This window comes from Myotis lucifugus, unplaced genomic scaffold (assembly GCF_000147115.1).
Source record: "Myotis lucifugus unplaced genomic scaffold, Myoluc2.0 scaffold_316, whole genome shotgun sequence".
In the NCBI taxonomy this organism is placed as follows: domain Eukaryota; kingdom Metazoa; phylum Chordata; class Mammalia; order Chiroptera; family Vespertilionidae; genus Myotis; species Myotis lucifugus.
In genome coordinates this window covers 857,208-876,052 of record NW_005871364.1, presented here as the reverse complement: position 1 = coordinate 876,052, position 18,845 = coordinate 857,208, and the positions used below count along the sequence as shown (strand labels likewise).

General features: G+C 49.2%; 2 protein-coding genes across 5 annotated transcripts in view; one reads left to right on the top strand and one right to left on the bottom strand.

The window, feature by feature from the left end:
• Window positions 1-18,845, top strand: part of PRIMA1 (proline rich membrane anchor 1) — a 95,342-nt gene that overhangs the window by 40,834 nt on the left and 35,663 nt on the right. The window contains exons 5-6 of one of the 4 annotated variants that reach the window (XR_002832083.1): window positions 10,785-10,884; window positions 11,004-11,123. The exons of 2 other annotated variants lie outside the window; for them this stretch is intronic. Coding sequence is in view for 1 of the 2 variants with exons in the window: in XM_023764088.1 (XP_023619856.1) it covers window positions 9,755-9,824 (70 nt within the window). In the remaining variant the exon portion in view is untranslated. Of the gene's footprint in view, window positions 1-9,754; window positions 10,163-10,784; window positions 10,885-11,003; window positions 11,124-18,845 lie in introns of those variants that run through there. One more of the 4 variants, XM_023764088.1, reaches the window with a different exon arrangement.
• UNC79 (unc-79 homolog, NALCN channel complex subunit) lies at window positions 8,003-10,178 on the bottom strand. Its single transcript, XM_023764092.1, has 2 exons — window positions 10,093-10,178; window positions 8,003-8,497 (listed from the first exon to the last, which is right to left on the bottom strand). Exons 1-2 carry the CDS (start codon window positions 10,123-10,125, stop codon window positions 8,297-8,299), a joined length of 234 nt encoding a protein of 77 aa, XP_023619860.1. The 5' UTR covers window positions 10,126-10,178; the 3' UTR covers window positions 8,003-8,296.

Here is an 18,845-nt window from a genome sequence, read left to right as displayed (position 1 = left end):
ACGCTGAGTCGCCCACCCTGCTAGTGACCACCCAGTTGGGCCACCCACTTGCCCTTCTCTCCCATCCCAGGCACGGAGCGCCTTTATGCTCTCTCCTCCCTCCTCCAAGACCAGCTCTCTAGGGTCCATCCTAGAACAAGCAGTGCCTCGAGTGGGGCTCCCAGCTCCTCAGTATCTGCTTTTAATCGGTAGACGCCGCCTCTCCAGGCCCCTCTCCTCCCCCCCCACCCCCCCCATCCTATCAAACGCGCAGGACTCCCAGCGTGTACTTTCCAGTCCCAATGGCCGGCTCATCTCTGCAGTGAGTTTGTCCTGTCAGGACCCTTGGCTCCCCCCCCCCCAGAACCTCTCGTCATCCCACCTTCCTCCTCTCCACACCTGCCTCCAGGTCCCCTCACAGCCATCCCTCATGCCTCTGCCTCGGACAAGCGGCCAGTAAACCAGCAAGTCCTACCAGCTCGTTCTCCAGATCACAAATCCGTCTGCTTAGCTCGGCTCCCTCCACCCGGTCCCCGAGCCACGGCTTCCGCCTGGACGGCAATGAGGGCCCCTGGCCAGCCCTGCTTCACCTCTGCAGCCCCACGGCCTCTCCCACAAAAGCCAGAGGCTGCTCACAAGTCAGATTGTACCCGAGTTCAACGCCTGCCCACCAGTTCCCACACTGAAAAGTAACGCCGCAGTCCTTACGGGGGCTCACGAGGCCCTTCCCACCTGGCCCCTGCTTCTCCCTCACCCCTGCCCGCCCCCCCTTCCCCACCCCTGCTCCTGCCCTCACAGACGCCAGCCCCTGCCCAAGGCAGGTGCCCACAGCCACTCTCCCCTGGCTGTGCTTTCTTCCGCACCCGGCAGTCTATTCCAGCGCCTTGATTTGCTTTCACTCCAGCGTTTCTCTCCACCTAAGAACACTTCTCTCCACCTAAGAACCTTCTCTCCACTAAGAACACTTGCTTTCTCCTCCGTGGCCGGCCCAGGAAATATCTGGATTGATTAATGAATGAATGAACGGTGGGTTACACATTTAACATGCAGCATAAAGAAAAGAATATAGCATTTTATTTCACATAACTTCAGAACCCCCACCTCATTGAGTGTGGCGGGCAGGGGAGTGGGAAACCTTGAATTTGCAAATTGATGGTGTCTGGGTCTCTTCCGATTTAGCGAGTCCCTCTCGGATAGGTTCTCAGTCCGTGAGCCGTCTTCCAGGCGCGCTCCTGGGCAGGTGTCTGGCCAAGGGGGAGCAGGGCTCAGGCCGCACAGTGTCATCAGGGTCCTGGCAGGTCTCGGCTGCTTCCCAGCCAGGTGACTGCAGGGCTGTGCTGGGCCCTTCTGGCCTCTGAGGGGGACCAGCTGGCCCCGTAGCTCCAGTTGCCAATGTCCGGGCGTAGCAGCCTCTCTCTCTCGGGACCACAGGCTCTGCCCAGCTTCTTGTTCTCTCAGCACCAGCCCTGGGGACTATGGAATCTGCACCCCCACGCAGGCCGGAAAGGGCGGCCACTGCCCCTGCCCGGGTGCAGAGGGCTGCAGGCCCCTCTCCTGGAGGGGTGTGTGTCACGTGTTCTGGGGCTCATCTGGGCATTTCCACAGCATCCTCACCTGGGAGGGAAGGTGAACACCCACCTGGCCTCAGCCCTGCCCTTTGCGTGTCCCCCTTTGTCTTTTGCCAACAACCCCCCAGGGTCCGGAAGAGGTGGGCTCTCTGCTCCCTCATCCTGTCTGACCAGACCTTTCCCTACATCGGAAACCCCTCCTGCCCCACACCGACCGTGGAGCTAGGCTGGGGAATGGGTTCCCCAGAGAATAAAGAACGTAACTGTTTATTAGCCTCAAAATGTGGCCCCATTACAAACACCAGGATGTGTTCACGCCAGCGAAGAACAGACGGTAGCGGGCGCACCGTGTGGAGGAGGTTCCCCGGCGCTCATTCAGAGAAGCGTGGGGGAGCCTCGAGCCCCCACGCGGTGCAGCAGCGCAGCCGTGAGAGCCTGAGTCCCGTGCGAGCTGCGATTTCATCAGCAAAACACCAGCTGCCACATGGCCTCGCTGGCAGGGGAAGAAACGGCTGCTGTGTCGGGGGCTCGGGGGCTCGGGGGCTCGGCAGCGCAGGGCACCCAGGGGCAGTGAGACCTGGCAAGGCGAGCTCTGACTCCTGTTTTGACCCCTCCCCGTGCTCCGTGCCTGGCAGACATTTCTTTCACTCTACAAAGTGCTGGGGCAGAGGAAACACCACCTCATTTTGCAGTCGGTGAAACAGGCTTAGCAAGGTCAAGTGAGTGACTGGTCCGTGGTCAGACAGCAGATCAGAATGGACCTGGCTGCAGAGCCTGGGGCTTATGTCCCCACCCGCCCCCCTACTCAGCCCTCCCACCCAGGCCAGCGCCGAGCGCCCACCTCTGGGCTCATCCTGGGCCTGGGACCAGGCCAATCCCCCTCTGCAGAGCCCCCCACCCCCTCACCCCCAGCTGGGCAGCGTGATTGTCCTCACCTGCAGTGTTTCTGTCCTTCAGGCTTGATTACTCCCTGCCTCCTTTCTTTTCCAAGAGGCCACTTGAAGGAGCGGAAATCAGGGCGTCTGCCAGGCAGCCCGGGAGGCCCTTCTCCACGGCCTGCCTGCGGGCCTGTCTGGACTGTGTAATTAAAGAGCCAGCTATTCATTCAACCACATCGGAGGCTGTTGTCCATGTCCTGTGTGCCCTGCAAGGAAGGGCTGGTGCCAAGCCTCACCTGGAGCCTCCCGCCCGACCTCCGCCTCCCTGGGCCAGAAGGAACCAGGATGCTGGTGGGCTGGAGAGACCAGCGGCCTGAAGTGAGGTCAAACAGACTGGTGCAGGGGTGCAGGGCAGGGTCCCCAGCCCGGGCCCATGCAGGTGGGGAACAGGAGTGCGCCGGGGAGAGGGGGCCCTAGGCACTAAGAGCACGGCCCCAGTCCTGCAGTGCCACCGTCCCGTTGAGTGGCACGGGGTAAATCCCACCCCCTCCTGGGCCCACACAATGCGAGGGTCAGTCCGAGCGGGTGGCACGCCAGGCCTCGCGGCCAGCCCAGAGGCGGCAGGGTTTCTGCCAAGAGGCTGTGGGCCGCTCCCTGCTGGAAGGCAGAGGTCAGCAGTGGGAACCACACAAAACTGGAGCCTGCGTGCCCGGCCGAACGTATTCCAGCCAAAGGGAGAAAGTAAAAGCCCAAGCGCATCAAACAAAACGCGCTGTGGGTCCAGCTCGGCCAGCGGCTGCCGCTTGGTGGCGTCTGGTCTACGTGAGTCTAGGTGACCTTGCTGGTCAGGTGAGTAGCGAAGGACTCTACCTATCACTTAACTGGCAGGATTAGGGATCGAAAGAACCAGGGCTTTGGAGACAGACATAACTGGATTCAAATTTTGCTCTTCCTTTGACCGACTCCTGCAAATACTCATGGAGCCTCAGTTTCCCCATCTGTAATATGGGGTTGATCACAGAAGGGCCTGCCTCAGGTCACTTTTATGAAGACTGAAGGAGGTTAGTGTATCTAGCCTGCCTGACATGCAGTCCACTCTCAGATGTGGTAGCTATGGTTACAGTTAATTTGGGGCAGGTCTCCATGGGGCTGAGTGAACTCTCACAGGCCCCCAATCTAACAGAGTTCATCGCCACAGTCTTTAACTCATAAAATTTTATTCTTTCTCATAAAACGATTAAGTGGGAAACTACATGTGATTTAATTGGTGGGTTATATTATTTTTCAAACAAATGAATTCCCAAAGCCAAGGGGAAGAAGACGCCTTTGTCAGATGAAATGACGCTGGCTCAGTGGAAATTTATGATAGGAGATCAATAAACAGAGGTCCCAACAAGATGGAACTGCCTCAAAAAAGCCCACGGATTCTCTATCCATGTTCCTGGCACATTTCAGCCCAAAGAGGGCACAACACAAAAAGGGAAGAGAAATTAACATTTATCAAGTGATGCTCTGACTGGGAGTCAGATGGCCTTCTGGTCCTAATGCTACCACTGACAGCTGCAGGACCTTGGATAAGTCACTTAACCTCTGGGCCTCAGTTTCTTCACCTGCAAAATGGGAATAACAATAACTCCTACCTCATGGGAAGGAGAGAGCTGAGAGGAGTAAACATAATGTACGTAAAGTGCTATACCACTCACAAGAGGCTCACTGCTACCCTGTCAGTAGGAGGAGCTGGCCAGCCTCTTCCTAACAACACCTCAGGGTTCAACTTTCATAAAAACATCGTTTGTTACTAGTTCCAACCATTCCCTTCATTCTTCTTAAGACCATTACTGTCACCCGGCTGGTGTGGCTCAGTGTTTGAACATCGACCTATGAGCCAGGAGGTGATGGTTCAATTCCCAGTCAGGGCACATGCCTGGGTTGTGGCCTCGATCCCCAGTGTCGGGGGTGCAGGAAGCAGCCAATCAATGATTTTCTCTTATCACTGATGTTTCTATCGATCTTTCCCTCTCCCCTCCTCTCTGAAGTCAACACAAATATATTTTTAAAAAGACCATTACTGTCAAGACACTCAGTCTGCCCAATATACATATTTGCAAATTAATTCTATGAAAGAGGTACAGTAAATGATCTGCATTGTCCAATTACTGTCAGAAGCCCTCCAATCCCAGCCCACGCAAGAGTCTTGGTGGATGACCCTTCTTCTCCCGTCCAGTCCAAACTTATTCGGCCCGTCCTAGTTTGCAAACAGAGGTGAAGCTGCTGCAACCACGTGAACGCAGGTGAGACTCTTTGGGAAGAGACTTCAACGTCAGGCAGAATGACAGGCTTCCAGAGGTGGGAGACCGTGGAGACGGCACACCCTCGGCTAGTGACGAAGTTGCGGCTCCCGTGGGTCTGTAGGACTGGCTTCTGAGGGATTGGCTGAAGGAAAAACCAGAAGAGCCTGCAGCTGTGAGCTTCCCCTCATGTGGTCCTCAGCAGGCGGCTGCAGTCTTCCTCCTGCAGGTCCATGGATTCCGGCAGGTCGCCCAAGCACCGTCACCGTCCTCCACCTGATGAGCTTTCCTCCAGGCCCGGGACGGGTAGACAGCTCCATGTACAGACCAGGGAAAGAGGTCCAGAGAGGTCAGTCACCTGCCCGAGGTCACCGACAGCAAGAGGCAGGCCCACTGTGGACGACCGTGGAACCTATGCATTTGCAGATGGTGGCTCATCCCACCCCCGGGAATCTCAGAATGTTGTAGTCACACTCTGAAGCCAATAGGACTCCACGAGGGAAGGAAAATGGAGTCCATTCCTCGACTCTTCTCCAAGCCAATAATTAGTTCTGGCCAGTCTGTTTCAGGTACAATTTGTGGGGCTCTCTCTGCCCTCTGCTGTCAGGGCTGCCCCAGGGATGGGGTGGTGGGGGGTTAGCAGGAGTCAATATGCCAGTGGGTAAGAGCACAGCCCTGGGGTCACGTTCCTGCTCTGTCTCTCACCAGCCGTGTGACCTTGGGCAAGTAGCTTTGCCCTCTAGGCTTCAACATGACATAAAAATAGCAACCGAGCACTTTTCTTGAGTTTACCCTGTGCCGGGCACTGCTCAAAGCCCTTGCCTTGCATTCTTTCGTTTCATTATCTCAACCACTGTATGAGGTAGAATGCATCCTTGTCCCCATGTTACAGATGTAGAACACTAATGAAATTTCAAAAAACCCTGAGGGGGTAGGGAAAATATATCCACACAAAGGTTCGGCTCAGGGCTCCTCGTGGGCCTTCCGCTAGGAAGCATTCCCTAGGCCAGGGGTCAGCAGACGTTGCCTGTAAAGGACCAAACGGTAAGTATTTTAGGTTTTCAGGCCACACGCTGTCTCTGTCACAGCTCTTCAACTCTGTGGCTGCAGCAGGAAGGCAGCCATGGCCGATGTGTACATGGTGGGCTGGGTTGTGTCCGACATAACTTTACAGACTCAGACCGTGGCTGTGGTGGCCGTGGGCGATGGTGCTGGCCCCTGATCTGGAGGATGGCTCCTCCTACTTCTCAGGGCCAATCCTGCTAAATCCACCTGTCCCCGACTCTTTTCTTCTAAGTGCCTGGGCCCCACTTTCGGGAAAGACTGACATATGAGGTAACAGAGAAGAGAGGACACGGGGAAATGGGGCGGTGGGGGTGGAGGGGGCCCAGGCCAGGGAACCTGCTGGTCTCCATCAGCAGCGAGGTGGCGGAGCCCCAGCAGGAGCAGTATTTGCTCAGAGGGGCAGGAACATGGGTCACGGTGTTCAGAAGCAGGGAGGGACACCTGCCTGGTGGAACCAAGACCCCTGGTTGTGATGGGGGTAAAGGAACAGGTCTGGACAGCAGGAAGCATTAGATGGGGGCCCAGTCAAGAGGGCTGAGTTCTGGGCTCATCTCCAGCCCTTGGGTTGGGGGGGATGCAAACACAAAGGGAAACTGAGGCAGAAGTCCATTCAAAGAACAGGCGAGAAGTTGGGGTCAGAGAAGAAGCTGTGGGTGACTCTGAGCCTTGCCTACTGGTAGGACAGGGCCACGAAGATCCTGGCTGCTGTGCAGGGCGGGCTCGAGACCAGGAGAGCCAGGCCTCCAGGCGAGCCAGACGGGGAAGAGCAGCCAGGGCCTCCAAGTCCACCTGTTCCTATCACCCCCTCTCGGAATCCCTGCACGGAAAGAGAATGTCACACGCAGCCCTTGCTGAGCCCGCTGGGGAGCTCAAGGAAGCCCCTTTGCCTTAATCTAGTCCATTCAATTCAATAGACATTAGTTAAACACGTGCTACTGGCCAACCCCTGGGGATACAGACAGGACGCACCGAGAGCCGTCACGGTTTACAAGTGAGGTAACATATGCGCCACTTCCTACCATACAAAGGAAAACGCTCACGGAGCGTGACCAAGCGCCACTGGACAGAGGACTCTGCCTGTGGGAAGGCCTTGCAGGAGCATTCGTTAGCAAATAAGAATGATCGTTTCTATAGTATAATACACGGGCCTATTGGCTCCCTGCATGGTTTCACAAGAATGAAGATCTGCCCCCTCTTTCTAGAACTCATGCGAAACATTTAAACATTCAAGAACTTTTTCCCCCTGAGAAGCATGAAGGTATCAGACTTCCCAGAAAAAAAGAAAAGCCTCTTACTAACCAACATGAGAGAGAGAGAGAGAGGAATCATCTCATGCCCTTAAAGTCCTTCGGAGAGAACGGACTTAAATAAATGTGTGTGCCTCTCGCCCAATGAGCTGAAAGAAAGCCCTGTCCTCTCAATAATGGTACTTCGGCTTTAAGGGGAGTTCGAAGGATTAAAAGCTTAGAATAAATGATTATCAGGAACTAAACACTAGCTCTATACACTGGTTTTAAAAAACCCCAGGCTCACAAAGATAATAAAAAATGCATTTAATAGCATGTCATGGTACAGCTTAAAGGTATATCAAGTCTTCTTTCAGTCAGTGCATTACAGGGAGAGAGAAGGGGAACGTCATTTGTGAATGCACAGTCAGATGTAAGCGCGGGTGCGGAGAAATCGCGGTGTTCCCACACCATGAAAACCCCGAGTTGGGACACGCCGCTCCGGGCCGGCGCCCTGTGCCGGAGTGGGGATGGCTGGTCCAGTATGCGCTCTACAGTGTTAAATTGAATTGTATACAAGTATTAACAAAAGAATAAAATTTATTATTCACAAAACTGAAGTGGTTATCATAAAGCTTACAAGAAAGTACGGCCTAGAACGAATGCATTGAAAAACTAGTTTTAAAAATAATAAGACATACTGGACAGTTTTGGGAACTGATATTATTATAAAACGAAGGGGGGATCGGCACAGTTTGACCACCTAATTTCTAAGTGCACTTTGTAATGGTCCTTGCGAGCTGCCACTGTTCCCAGGATAATGACAAAAAGCTTCGGTCCAGTGTCACTGGCTTATGGGGACGGGGTATTTGATTTATTGCATCGCCAAGAGTGGATTTTAAGAAAAAACACTACAAAGGTTTCAAAAACCCTATTTATTCTCTATCATCAAAAATAGCAACAGGGGGACTTATACAACTTTTCTGTGAGTACCCACCAGTCTATTTTTTTTTTCTTAAAAAAAATAGAAGTTAGTTAAAGAAAAATGATTTGGTTTTTAAAAAATAATGTAAGGAAACACTTAATCAGATAGCCCAAGGAGTCATCAGAAATATGTGTAGCAAGAAAGCTTCATTGGCGGCCCTCTCCGGCCCCTGCACGTCTGTCACTAAACTAGAAAGAGAATGTACAGTACCGGTATGCTCCCCAGCCTGCCTGATCAAATGGTTCTGTTTTGAAACCCATTATTGCTAAGCCAGAATGTTGTCGCGGAGAACCAGCCGAGGGGTCGCTCAGAGAGGGTAGAACTGAGAGGCCGCCTCCGAGGACTGGATCTCCACCTGGGCCATTTTGAACCGGGTGCACTGCAGCCACTTGCGGAGGGCCGCCAGGCCGGTGCTGCTCTGGGCCGAGCCGGGCAGCGTCCTTAGGCTGTGGTGGTTGACGTTGTTCTGAATGGCCTGGAGGCGAAGCTGGAGTCCCCCGGACAAGTGCTGTGGAGAAAGGGCGGGACATTTCATTTAGTTCTTTCCTCCTGGCGCTCACAGTGGACCCAGGGGGTGCCAGCCTGGACTTGGGCAGGCAGAACCCACGTGGCCCGAGGGCTGTCTGGCCTGAAGAAAGCCAGCTCTCGAATTTGGCAGCGCTCAGGGCGTGGATGTGAGCCGGTACCATGTTTCTACAGTCAACCTGGCCCCAATCCATCTCAATCATGCCATTCCTAGCTTGACTCATTCATTGCCACGGGAATGAAAGCGACATCAGTGCACGGCCGACACCTCTTGTGTCCCCCGGGAGCTGTGCACCATATGACCTGCTGTGGCCATGAAGTGCCAGGACTCAGAGGCCAGGCTCCCTGGGTTCAAATCCCGGCTCCTCTCTGGACAACTCTGGAAACAAACCTTTTCAGGCCGTGCTTGGATTTTCTCCTGGGCAAGTGGGGCAGTAACACTCACTTTGTGGGGTTTCTGTAAGGATACGTGAGCTCACAGAGGGCTCAGCACAGAACTCGGCACGTGGTAAGTGCTCACTACGCTCTAGTCATGGGTATAACCTCTCTGCTCTCATGTTAATTCACATGAAGAAGCGAGGCTGTAAGCTTTTCTTATGCTTCCTAGCTTTTCATCGAGTTCCGTGGGCCTCCTCTTAGCAGTCCATCCACATCAAATTGCCACGAATTATCACCCAGTGCGGGGAGGGGCAACCTGGAAGTACAGGCACTTTCCCCATAAGAACGAGGACTGGGATGAGGTTTCATCCACCAGCGGCCACGGATAGGACCACCCCATGAGTCGGGACTCAGCCTGCAGCTGCTGAAGGCTGCATTTCTCTCTTGGTGCTTGGGTACCTTGACGTCACCCCCTCCTTCCTCCAGCATCCCTCCCCAACTCCGAGAAGGCTCTGTCTTCTCCCCCTGCCCCACCCCTGCTCCCAGTGCCGTAACAGGGCCCAGTTTTGGGTGGAGCGGGTGGCCAGCTTTGGCATCTTAGTGCCAAGCCCTAATAACTTTGTTCACTAGTCGTGGAGGCTCTCTGGCCCTACGATAACAAGGCATCACTCACAGCAGGGACTGGCAGCGGGAAATACGCTCATCGGGGCTGCCCCTTCCTGGCTGTCGGCCCTGTCCAAGCCACTCCTCCTCTGGTCCTGGGTTTCCTCTTGTGTAAAATGAAGGGGTGGGACAGGTTCCTTCTAGCTCAGTTCTGTCCTTCATTCAACGCTATTCTTTAATAAAATTCTTCCCATCACAGAATGGCAATTTTAGCGACCAGGAAACGGCACTGGGCACGCCTGGGACCAGACCCCACGGGGACCCTCTGAAGGCAGAGCAGCCTTTCAGCCTGCATTCCAGTCAGTCACTGAGCCGCACCCGGACTCTGGGATTCCCCTGCCCCCCACCCTCATCAACAGAGGCTCCCGCTGCCACCTGGGCTGCAGGCCTTTCATCTGGCCCACAGGGGCTCCTGCGCTAAGGGCCCCCAGGGACCGGAGCAGGTAGAATTCATCTTTCTCCACGGTGAGTGGAGCGTGAACGAGCCCTCAGATGTTCTCTGGAGCGAATGGAGCCTTGTCTGCAGGGGTGACTTACCTTGATATTTGACTGAATCATTGGCAACCACATAGGTATCAGCTGTGTGGAGAAACACAGAAGCCTCGTTATGACTGTTCCCCCTTCTCCCACATAAGCTTCGACAACTCGAGGGACAGCAGGGCACACTGAATTCCTTTGACATCACAAAAGGATGTGGGCTCCTGCTGCGGAGTACCCCTTATCAAAAAAGCGTCTTTCTGCCCGGCCGGCGTGGCTCAGTAGTTGAGCATTGACCCATGAACAAGGAGGTCATAGTTCGATTCCCGGTCAGGGCACGTGCCCGGGTGGTGGACTTGATCCCCAGTGGGGGGCGTGCAGGAGGCAGCTGATCAATGATGTTTCTCTCTCATCAATGTTTCTACCTCTCTCTCCCTCTCCCTTCCTCTCTCTGAAATCAATAAAAAATATATTTTTAAAAATTTCAGCCATCCATTATTTGTTTTTTAAAAAGCAAGCGTCTTTCTGTGGCTGAACCCTGCTGAGCTGGCGGCATTTGGAAGTTGATAAGCGCCCCCTGAGCGCCTGAAACACACACTTCAGAGCAAATGACTGATTGTCTCATGAAAGCCATCAAGCATGGGAAATTAAATGTATTTACTCAATTAAATCCTCACTTTCCTGAAATAGAGTTTCCTCCATGGATCTTTAGAATTGAGTCTGAGCAGCATGGCCACTCTATCTGTCCGCAGTCATTAAGAAAACATCACTGGGAGCGGTCGGAATGTTTCGGTGATAGAAAAAGACAAGGCTGAAGTGGCCTGGTGTGATGTGGAAGGTGAGACCCAGGAGGTGAGTCGGGCCAGGGCTCGAGAGGGTGGGTGCCCAGGCCGGCGGGCGGAGAGGAGGCCCTTCGAGCGCAGGCAGCTGGGTGCCCGGCCCCTCTGCTGCCTCTGACTCGCCCTTCCCAGGAGGCCCAGGTGCCCGGGCTGAGTGCCTCCGCAGGGGCTCTGCCGTCGGCTCTGCTCTCTCGGCCACGTTTCAGCCCCTCGGGACAGAAGGGAATGTTCGTGGCCTGGCCAGTCCAGATGTCGGGGACAGGATGCAGCTTTTCTGGAAGTGTGCTCCGCAGAACTCAAGTTTGGTGGGATTTAAACCGGGAGGGGGGCTATGATCCCTAAGTTTGGGAATGCTGGTTTCTTTATTTGTGTTAATATGCTTATATGCATCTTCTCATTTCCCCCAATGTTTCTTCCCACGGATCGAAGTGTGTCCCCTCAAATAGATGCTGTAATCCTTGCCCACTCAGCCTCCGATCCGGCCTTATCTGGAAACGGGGTCACTGCAGGTGGAATTAGTTATGGTGAGGTCATTCTAGAGTAGGGTGGGCTCCTAATCCACTCTGACCGGTGTCCTTATGCAGAGGGGAAATGTGGGCACAGATGCGGGAGAACGCTGTGTGAGATGCAGGCGGAGCTCAACAAGCCACGAAACACCAAAGACCCCAGCCACCCACCAGGAGCGCAGGGAGAGGCCCGCAACGAACCTCCCTGGCCTCAGAAGGAACCACCCTGCTGATGCCTGATCGCCTCCTTCCAGAACGGTGAGGCACACATTTCCGTCATTTACGCCACCCATTTGTCATCCCTTACAGCAGCCCTGGCAAAGCAATACAAGCGCACCCCAGGAAGCAAAGCCCGGGCGGAGTGTGTGTGTGTGTGGGGGGGGGGGGTGGAGGCAGGAGGGCCCACGTGATGCTGAAGGTGTGGTTCTCAAGAGAGGGCCACGAGAAACTAGCTTAGAAAAGCAGAGGCCCTCTTTGCCCACGGAGGACCTGGGAAGCCACATGAGGAGACTGGATCTTATTCCAAATTCAATACAACCTCTGAAGAGGGGGCCCCATTCTCCAGGAGCAGATTGTGCTCCAGAAAGACGCTGTGGCCGCAGTCTGCAGACGAGGGTGCGCGCGGGCATGGAGGCGGAAGGCAGGGGCCCGGGGTGGAGGCGGCCTCCACGGTCCAGGTCAGACCAGGGATGGCTTCTGGGATGGAGACGGATGCTGCCTGCGGAGATCCCCTGTGAGGGTCTAGGACTAGTTTGCTCTTTGGAGCAGGAAAAAGGCAAAGAAGAAGCTGAGGTCTCTAGCCTTGGCAAACTGGAGGACGGCAATGCGTTGAACATGGTGAGAACCAGGGAGAGAGGCTTGGGGGTGGGGGACAGGGTATAAATGACCTTTCTCTTCACTTGCGTGGCCATAGACTGCCGGTCTCATTTAATTCATCAAAACATTAAAAACATAATAGTAAACTGGGTGAAGTGATAAATTCCATTTCTCTCTGAGCTTCTGTTCTCAGGGCTAACTCTGGCTGCTGTTTGGCTTTCAACATGCTACTGATGTGTACAACTTGCTAATTTGACTTCCAGTGATGTTGCAGCAGTGAATATTCAGTTTCTAACATAAATATTGTGTTTAGAAATGGAGTTGGTGTGTCCCGAAAGATGTAATTGGACTAAAATGCAACATATCAGGAAGTGACACCCTCTCCCGAACTCCCCCTGCCACCAACACTCATAACAAACTGTAGGATTACACACGTTGGTGCCAGATAAGGCTGTGTGCTCTGACAGTCTTAACTGGAAAAAAATAAACAAGTAAAACCGCTTCCTCCTGGCGTCTGTACAGCAAGAACCAAACCCTGCGGTCCTCATGTCCACAGACGTTTATTGACTCTTGGCCTATCTGATATGGCAGCAGGCCCATGTGCCTCTTGATATTCGGGAAATACTTGAACTAGCCTCTTGTTAAGAATCCTGAGGGACCAGGGAGGGTAGGAGCCAGGGAGTGCTGAGTACTCAGACCCTGGGGGACACTTCTCCCAGTGCTGTCTCTGTTTGAGGCAATCCAGGGGAATAGTGAGGTTGGTTTTAGAAGGGGGTTTTTATTATTTCCCCATTGAGGTAACATGTGGCCATAAGATTCTAAAGTATACCTACAGCCTGGCTGGTTTTGCTGAGTGGTTAGAGCATCGGCCTGCGGACTGAAGGGTCCCAGGTTTGATTCCGGTCAAGGGCACATGCCAGGGTTGCGGGCTCAGTCCCCAGTGTGGGGCGTGCAAGAGGCAGCCAATCAATGATTCTCTCATCATTGATGTTTCTATCTATTTCTTCCTCTCCCTTCCTCTCTGAAATCAATAAAAATTTATATATATATATATACACACACACACACACACACATAGTATACCTACAAGGGACCTTTGGGTTTGTGATTTATAAGTCACATGACTAAAGACTTCAGGTTAAATCTCATTATTAGTGAGAGTGTTATATAACCCAGCAGTCATCCTATTTCAGGAATGCTAATTTGACTTATTGAATAGCATTCATTTCAGTTCCCTTTTGCTAGTGGCTCCTACAAAGCTGTCAGTAAGAATTAGATGTAATTTATTTTAGGCTCTGTAATGTTATAATAAAGTTGTTGGGTGTTTTTTTTTTTCTTCCCCAGAAGCAATATCTGGAAAACAAAAGGACAGTTGAAAAAAAGGTTGCTTTTCATCATAATGAAAGTGATTTCTTTTCTCTTATCTCGGTTTATGCTACGGGATAAATTGAAGACATCCTGCTTGGTTGAGTGTATTCATTTCACTCCATGCTTTTCCCAGGTCTCAAAATTAAAATTAGTTGTGAGACGCTCTCGTTCAATAAAGATGGAATAACAAAGACCAGATTCACCCTCCTGCCTGAAACAAGTGAAATTTCAGGTGGAGTGTATGAAACACGGTTCCCCAACACTGAACATCAGCCATGCTGGGCATGATGACTGAGGGAGGGGAAACCAACAAGATGAGCAAGGCCAGCCCCGCCCCCGGCCTAGAGAGTCCTCAGGCAGCTGCGCAGGGAGGAGAGCCTGGCCGTCTCCCTAAGTTGAAGGGATGGAGCCAGAAGTCCAGGGAGGCCTTACAAGCTTGAGCCACAGTGGAGAGGAGAGAGCTGCGCAGAGAGAGGCGAAGGACTCTGAGGGTCTGTAAGAGCTTCAGTCTTCAGCTGAATACTGACCATGTGCCAAAACCACTCAAGACTAACCAGAGACAGAAACTACTCAGGGCTATACAAAAACACCCCAAAATATTAGATGCAAAAACCCCTGCTGATCACATAGGACCAGCAAACTTGTGTTTCCGCTAATTAGAGTAGAAAAGTCTTGTAAATCATAGGACATCAAGTAGAGTACTCAGGGTGCTACCTGAGTAGTGAAGAAATGTTAACCTTAGACAAAAATGCTGCTCTGATTCCACCTAACCAAGTCTCAAAAGGATAAAACTGTTTCTAAGTAATTCAACTATGTCATAGAATATAGGTCAAGAATAATGTTAAGCCAAAACCGGTTTGGCTCAGTGGATAGAGCGTCGGCCTGCGGACCGAAAGGTCCCAGGTTCGATTCCGGTCAAGGGCATGTACCTTGGTTGCGGGCACATCCCCAGTAGGAGATGTGCAGGAGGCAGCTGATCGATGTTTCTCTCTCATCGATGTTTCTAACTCTCTATCTCTCTCCCTTCCTCTCTGTAAAAAATCAATAAAATATATTTTAAAAAAAAGAATAATGTTAAGAATGCAAAAATATCCAGCACCCAAGAAAGTCAAATTCAAAACGTCAAGAATTCATTAAAAAATTACCAGGCGTGCAAAGAAGCAGGAAAATGTGACCCATAATGAGAAGAAAAGTCAAACAATTAGAAAAGACCCCAAAATGACACATAACAATTAGTAGACAAGGACATTAAAACAGTTATTATAACTGTATTTAATACAGTCAAGAAGATAAAGGAAATATTGAGTATGTCGAGTAGAGGCACAGAAGAGTTAAAGAAACATGCTGATACTTCACTAAATATAATGAAAACTATTCGTTCACAGATCTAAGAAGCGCAACAAACCCAAGCACAAGAAACATGAGAAAAATGACACTAAAGTGTTTCATCATCAAATGGTTTAACAACAGTGGTAAAGAGCAAAATCTTAAAGGCAGCCAAAGAAAAAAAGACATATTATAGACAGAAGGAGAAAAGTTAAGAATGATACAGATTTCTTGTCAGAAACAATGTAAGAAAGAAGATAGTGGAGAAAGAAGCGACATCTTTAAAGTATGAGGAATTCAAACCAAGAATTCAAAGCCTAGCAAAAATGTCTTTCAAAATGAAGGCAAAGTAATGACCCTCAGACACACAAAAGCTCAGGAATCCAACCAGGAGACCTGCACAAGAACTAGTAAAGGAACTCATCTGGGCAGAAGGAAGATGAAAGTTTAGCTCTTATAAGGAATGAAGAATACTGGAAATTGCAAATAGAAACATGACAATAATAGCAAATATATTTTTAATTATTTTTTGAAAGAGAGCGAGAGAGAGAGAGAGAGAGAGAGAGAGAGAAGAGAAACACTGACCAATGGCCTCCTGTAGGTGCCCAGATGAGGAATTGAATCCACAATCTAGATCTGTGCCATGACTGGGAATCGAATCAGTAATGTTTTGGTATATATGACGACACTCCAACCAACTGAGCCAGGGCTATAAATAAAGATTTTTTTAAATGTTAATCTCTTTAAGAGATGACTGTTTAAGTTTAATAATAATGTATGGTTTGGTGTATAACACATGTAGAAATAAAATTTATGACAAAGCCAGGAGATAGGAAATGAAAATATGACATTGTACATTCTTATAGTATACATAAAGTGGTATAGTACTTGAATGTAGATTGTGATAAGTTAAAAATGTATATAATAAACTCTACTAAACCAGCTAACTAACACGGTAACTAAAAACACACTTCTAAATAACCCATGGATCAAAAGTGAAACCCTAAGGGAAATTAGAAAGCATTTTGGACTGAATGGAAATAAGAAGATATCAAAATCTGGAGGAATACACAGCTCAAGCAGTACTTAGGAAATTTAGAGCACTAAACACTGATGGTTGAAAAAAGAGGCTCTCCAATTAATGATTTCAACTTCCATCTTAAGAAATTAGGGGGGCAAAAGAGGGAATTATATCCAAATTTTAATCATTAAAAATTCAATCCAGAAGAAATCAGAAAAAGACAGATTAAGGGACAAAGAAAAAATGGGAAATACAGAAAATAAATAGCAAGATGATAGATTTAAGCCCAGCAAGATCACAAAACACATACAATTATTTAAAAGCCCCCAATTAAAAGAAAGAGATTGTCAGATTAGATTTTTTTAAAACCCCAACACCCAACTATACACTGCCTATAAGAAGTACACTTTAAACATAAAGATACAAAGATGTTAAAGGTAAAAGGATGGAAAAAGATATACCATCTTATAAATATCAAGGTAGCTTTCAGATCAAGAATATTATTGAGGATGAAGAGAGCCATTTCATAATTTCAATTCATGAAGACATCATAATCAGAAACATTTATGCACCTAAAATAGTATCATAATACATGAACCAAAAATTGGTAGACCTGAAAAGATAAGGAACTCCATAATTACTGCAACATTTCAACATCTCTTTCTCAGTGATTGACAGAATAACTAAACCGAAGGAAAGAGATGGAAGGCTTGAACAGCACCATCAATAAGGTTGAAACAACTAAAATAGAAAACGACACCCAACAACAGCAGAAGATGTTCTTTTCTAGTACACACAGAGCATGTACCAAGAGAGACAATATTCTGGGTCATGAAAAAGTCTCAATAAATTTAAAATACTTTGAATTATAAAAAGTATGCTGTCTAACCACAAAGAAATTAAATTAAAAGTCCATAACAAAAAAATCTCTGGAAAATCCCCAAATATTTGGAAACTAAATAATATACTTCTAAATAACCAATGGGTTTAGGGAAAGTTAGAAAGTAGTTAGAACTGAATGGAAATAAGAACACAATATACTAAATTTGGGGATGCAGCTAAACCAGTGCTTAGAGGAAAATTTATAGCACTAATCACTTATATTAGAAAAAAGGTCTCAAATCAGTGAGCTCCACTTCCACCATAAGAAACTAGGAGAAAAAGAAAAAAAATAAGTGTAAAGTAATCAGAAGAAAGAACATAATAAATCATTAAAACAGAAAAAAAGAGAGAAAATCAATAAAAATAAAATAAAAGCTGATTGCTGTGATGTGTGTTTTTTTAAATCAAAGGCTCACTAAAATTGATAAACCTCTTTTCAGATTGAACAACAACAAAAACAGAGAAGTCACCAATCACCAATATCAGGAATTTAAAAAGTGGCATAATTACTAATGCTACAGATATTAAAAAGTATAATAAGGAAATATTATGAACAACTTCACACAAATAAAATTGACTACTTTAAAGAAATGGAGAAAGTCTTTGAAAGATAAATACTACCAAAAATCACTCAAGAATAAACAGTTAACTTAAGTAGCCATGAAATTGTATATGTACTTTAAGACTTTCCTATAAGAAAATTCTAAGCCCAGGAAGTTCTACTGGTGAATTCTATTTAAGGAAAAAATAATATCATATATACACAAACCTTTTAGAAAACAGAAAAGGAAGGAATACTTCCCCAAGATGTGGAGGAACTGGGGTGTTCACACACTGCTAATGTGAATGTAACAAGGCACAACTACTTTAGAAAACAGTTTGTTAATAAACCTATCATGTGGCCTAGATATTCCGCCTAGTTATTTGTCTAACATACATGAAAGCATGTATCTATACAAAGACTTATACCTGAATAGTCATTGCAGCTTTCTTTGTTAATAGTCCCAAATTAGAAACAGATACCCACTAACCAATGAATGAGTAAACAAACGGTGGTATTCCATATAATGTACCACTACTCAGAAACAAAAAGAAAGGACCCACTTATACATGCAACAACATGGATTAAGCTCAAGATAATTATTCTGAGTGAAAGAAAGCAGAATAAAATGAATATACTGTATGAACCCACTTATATAAAACTAGAGGCCCAGTGCACAAATTCATGTATATTGAAAAGAAATTCATTAGAAGAAATATGTTAATATTGCTATTCACCCTTTCTCTATAATAGAAGTGTCAACCAAATTCACAATCAATAATGACAGATGAAAACACACACGTGTGATTGGCATAAGCAAGAGCTTTATATCCTATACTAGAGGCATTCGGGGGGTCCCTCAGCCCGGCCTGTGCCCTCTCGCAGTCTGGGACCCCTCGGGGATGTCCACCTGCTGGCTTAGGCCCGCTCCCCGGGGAATCGGGCCTACGTTGGCAGTCAGACATCCCTCTGGCAGCCCAGGAGCCCTCAGGGGATGTCCACTTGCCAGTGGGGAGCAGGCCTAAGCTGCAGTCGGACATCCTTAGTGCTGCTGAGGAGGCGGAGAGACTCCCGCCACCACTGCTGTGCTGGCAGCTGGCAGCCTGGCTTGTGGTTGAGCAGAGCTCCCCCTGTGGGAGCACACTGACCACCAGGGGACAGCTCCTGCATTGAGCGTCTGCCCCCTGGTGGTCAGTGTGTGTCATAGTGACCAGTCATTCCTCATCGTTCTGCTGTTAGGGTCAATTTGCATATTACCCTTTTATTATATAAAAGGGTAATATGTAAATTGTCCCCTCGGGAGTTCGACCGCTCACTATGATGTGCGCTGACCACCAAGGGTCAGCGCAGAACGAAGGAAGGCCCCAGCCAGCAGCTGGCAGCTGGGGGAAGGAAGGCCCGGCCAGCAGCCAGAAGGCCCCGATCAGCCCTGATCACCGGCCAGGCCTAGGGACCCTACCCGTGCATGAATTTCGTGCCCAGTCCTCTAGTGTATTGATAAACTTGCTTAAATA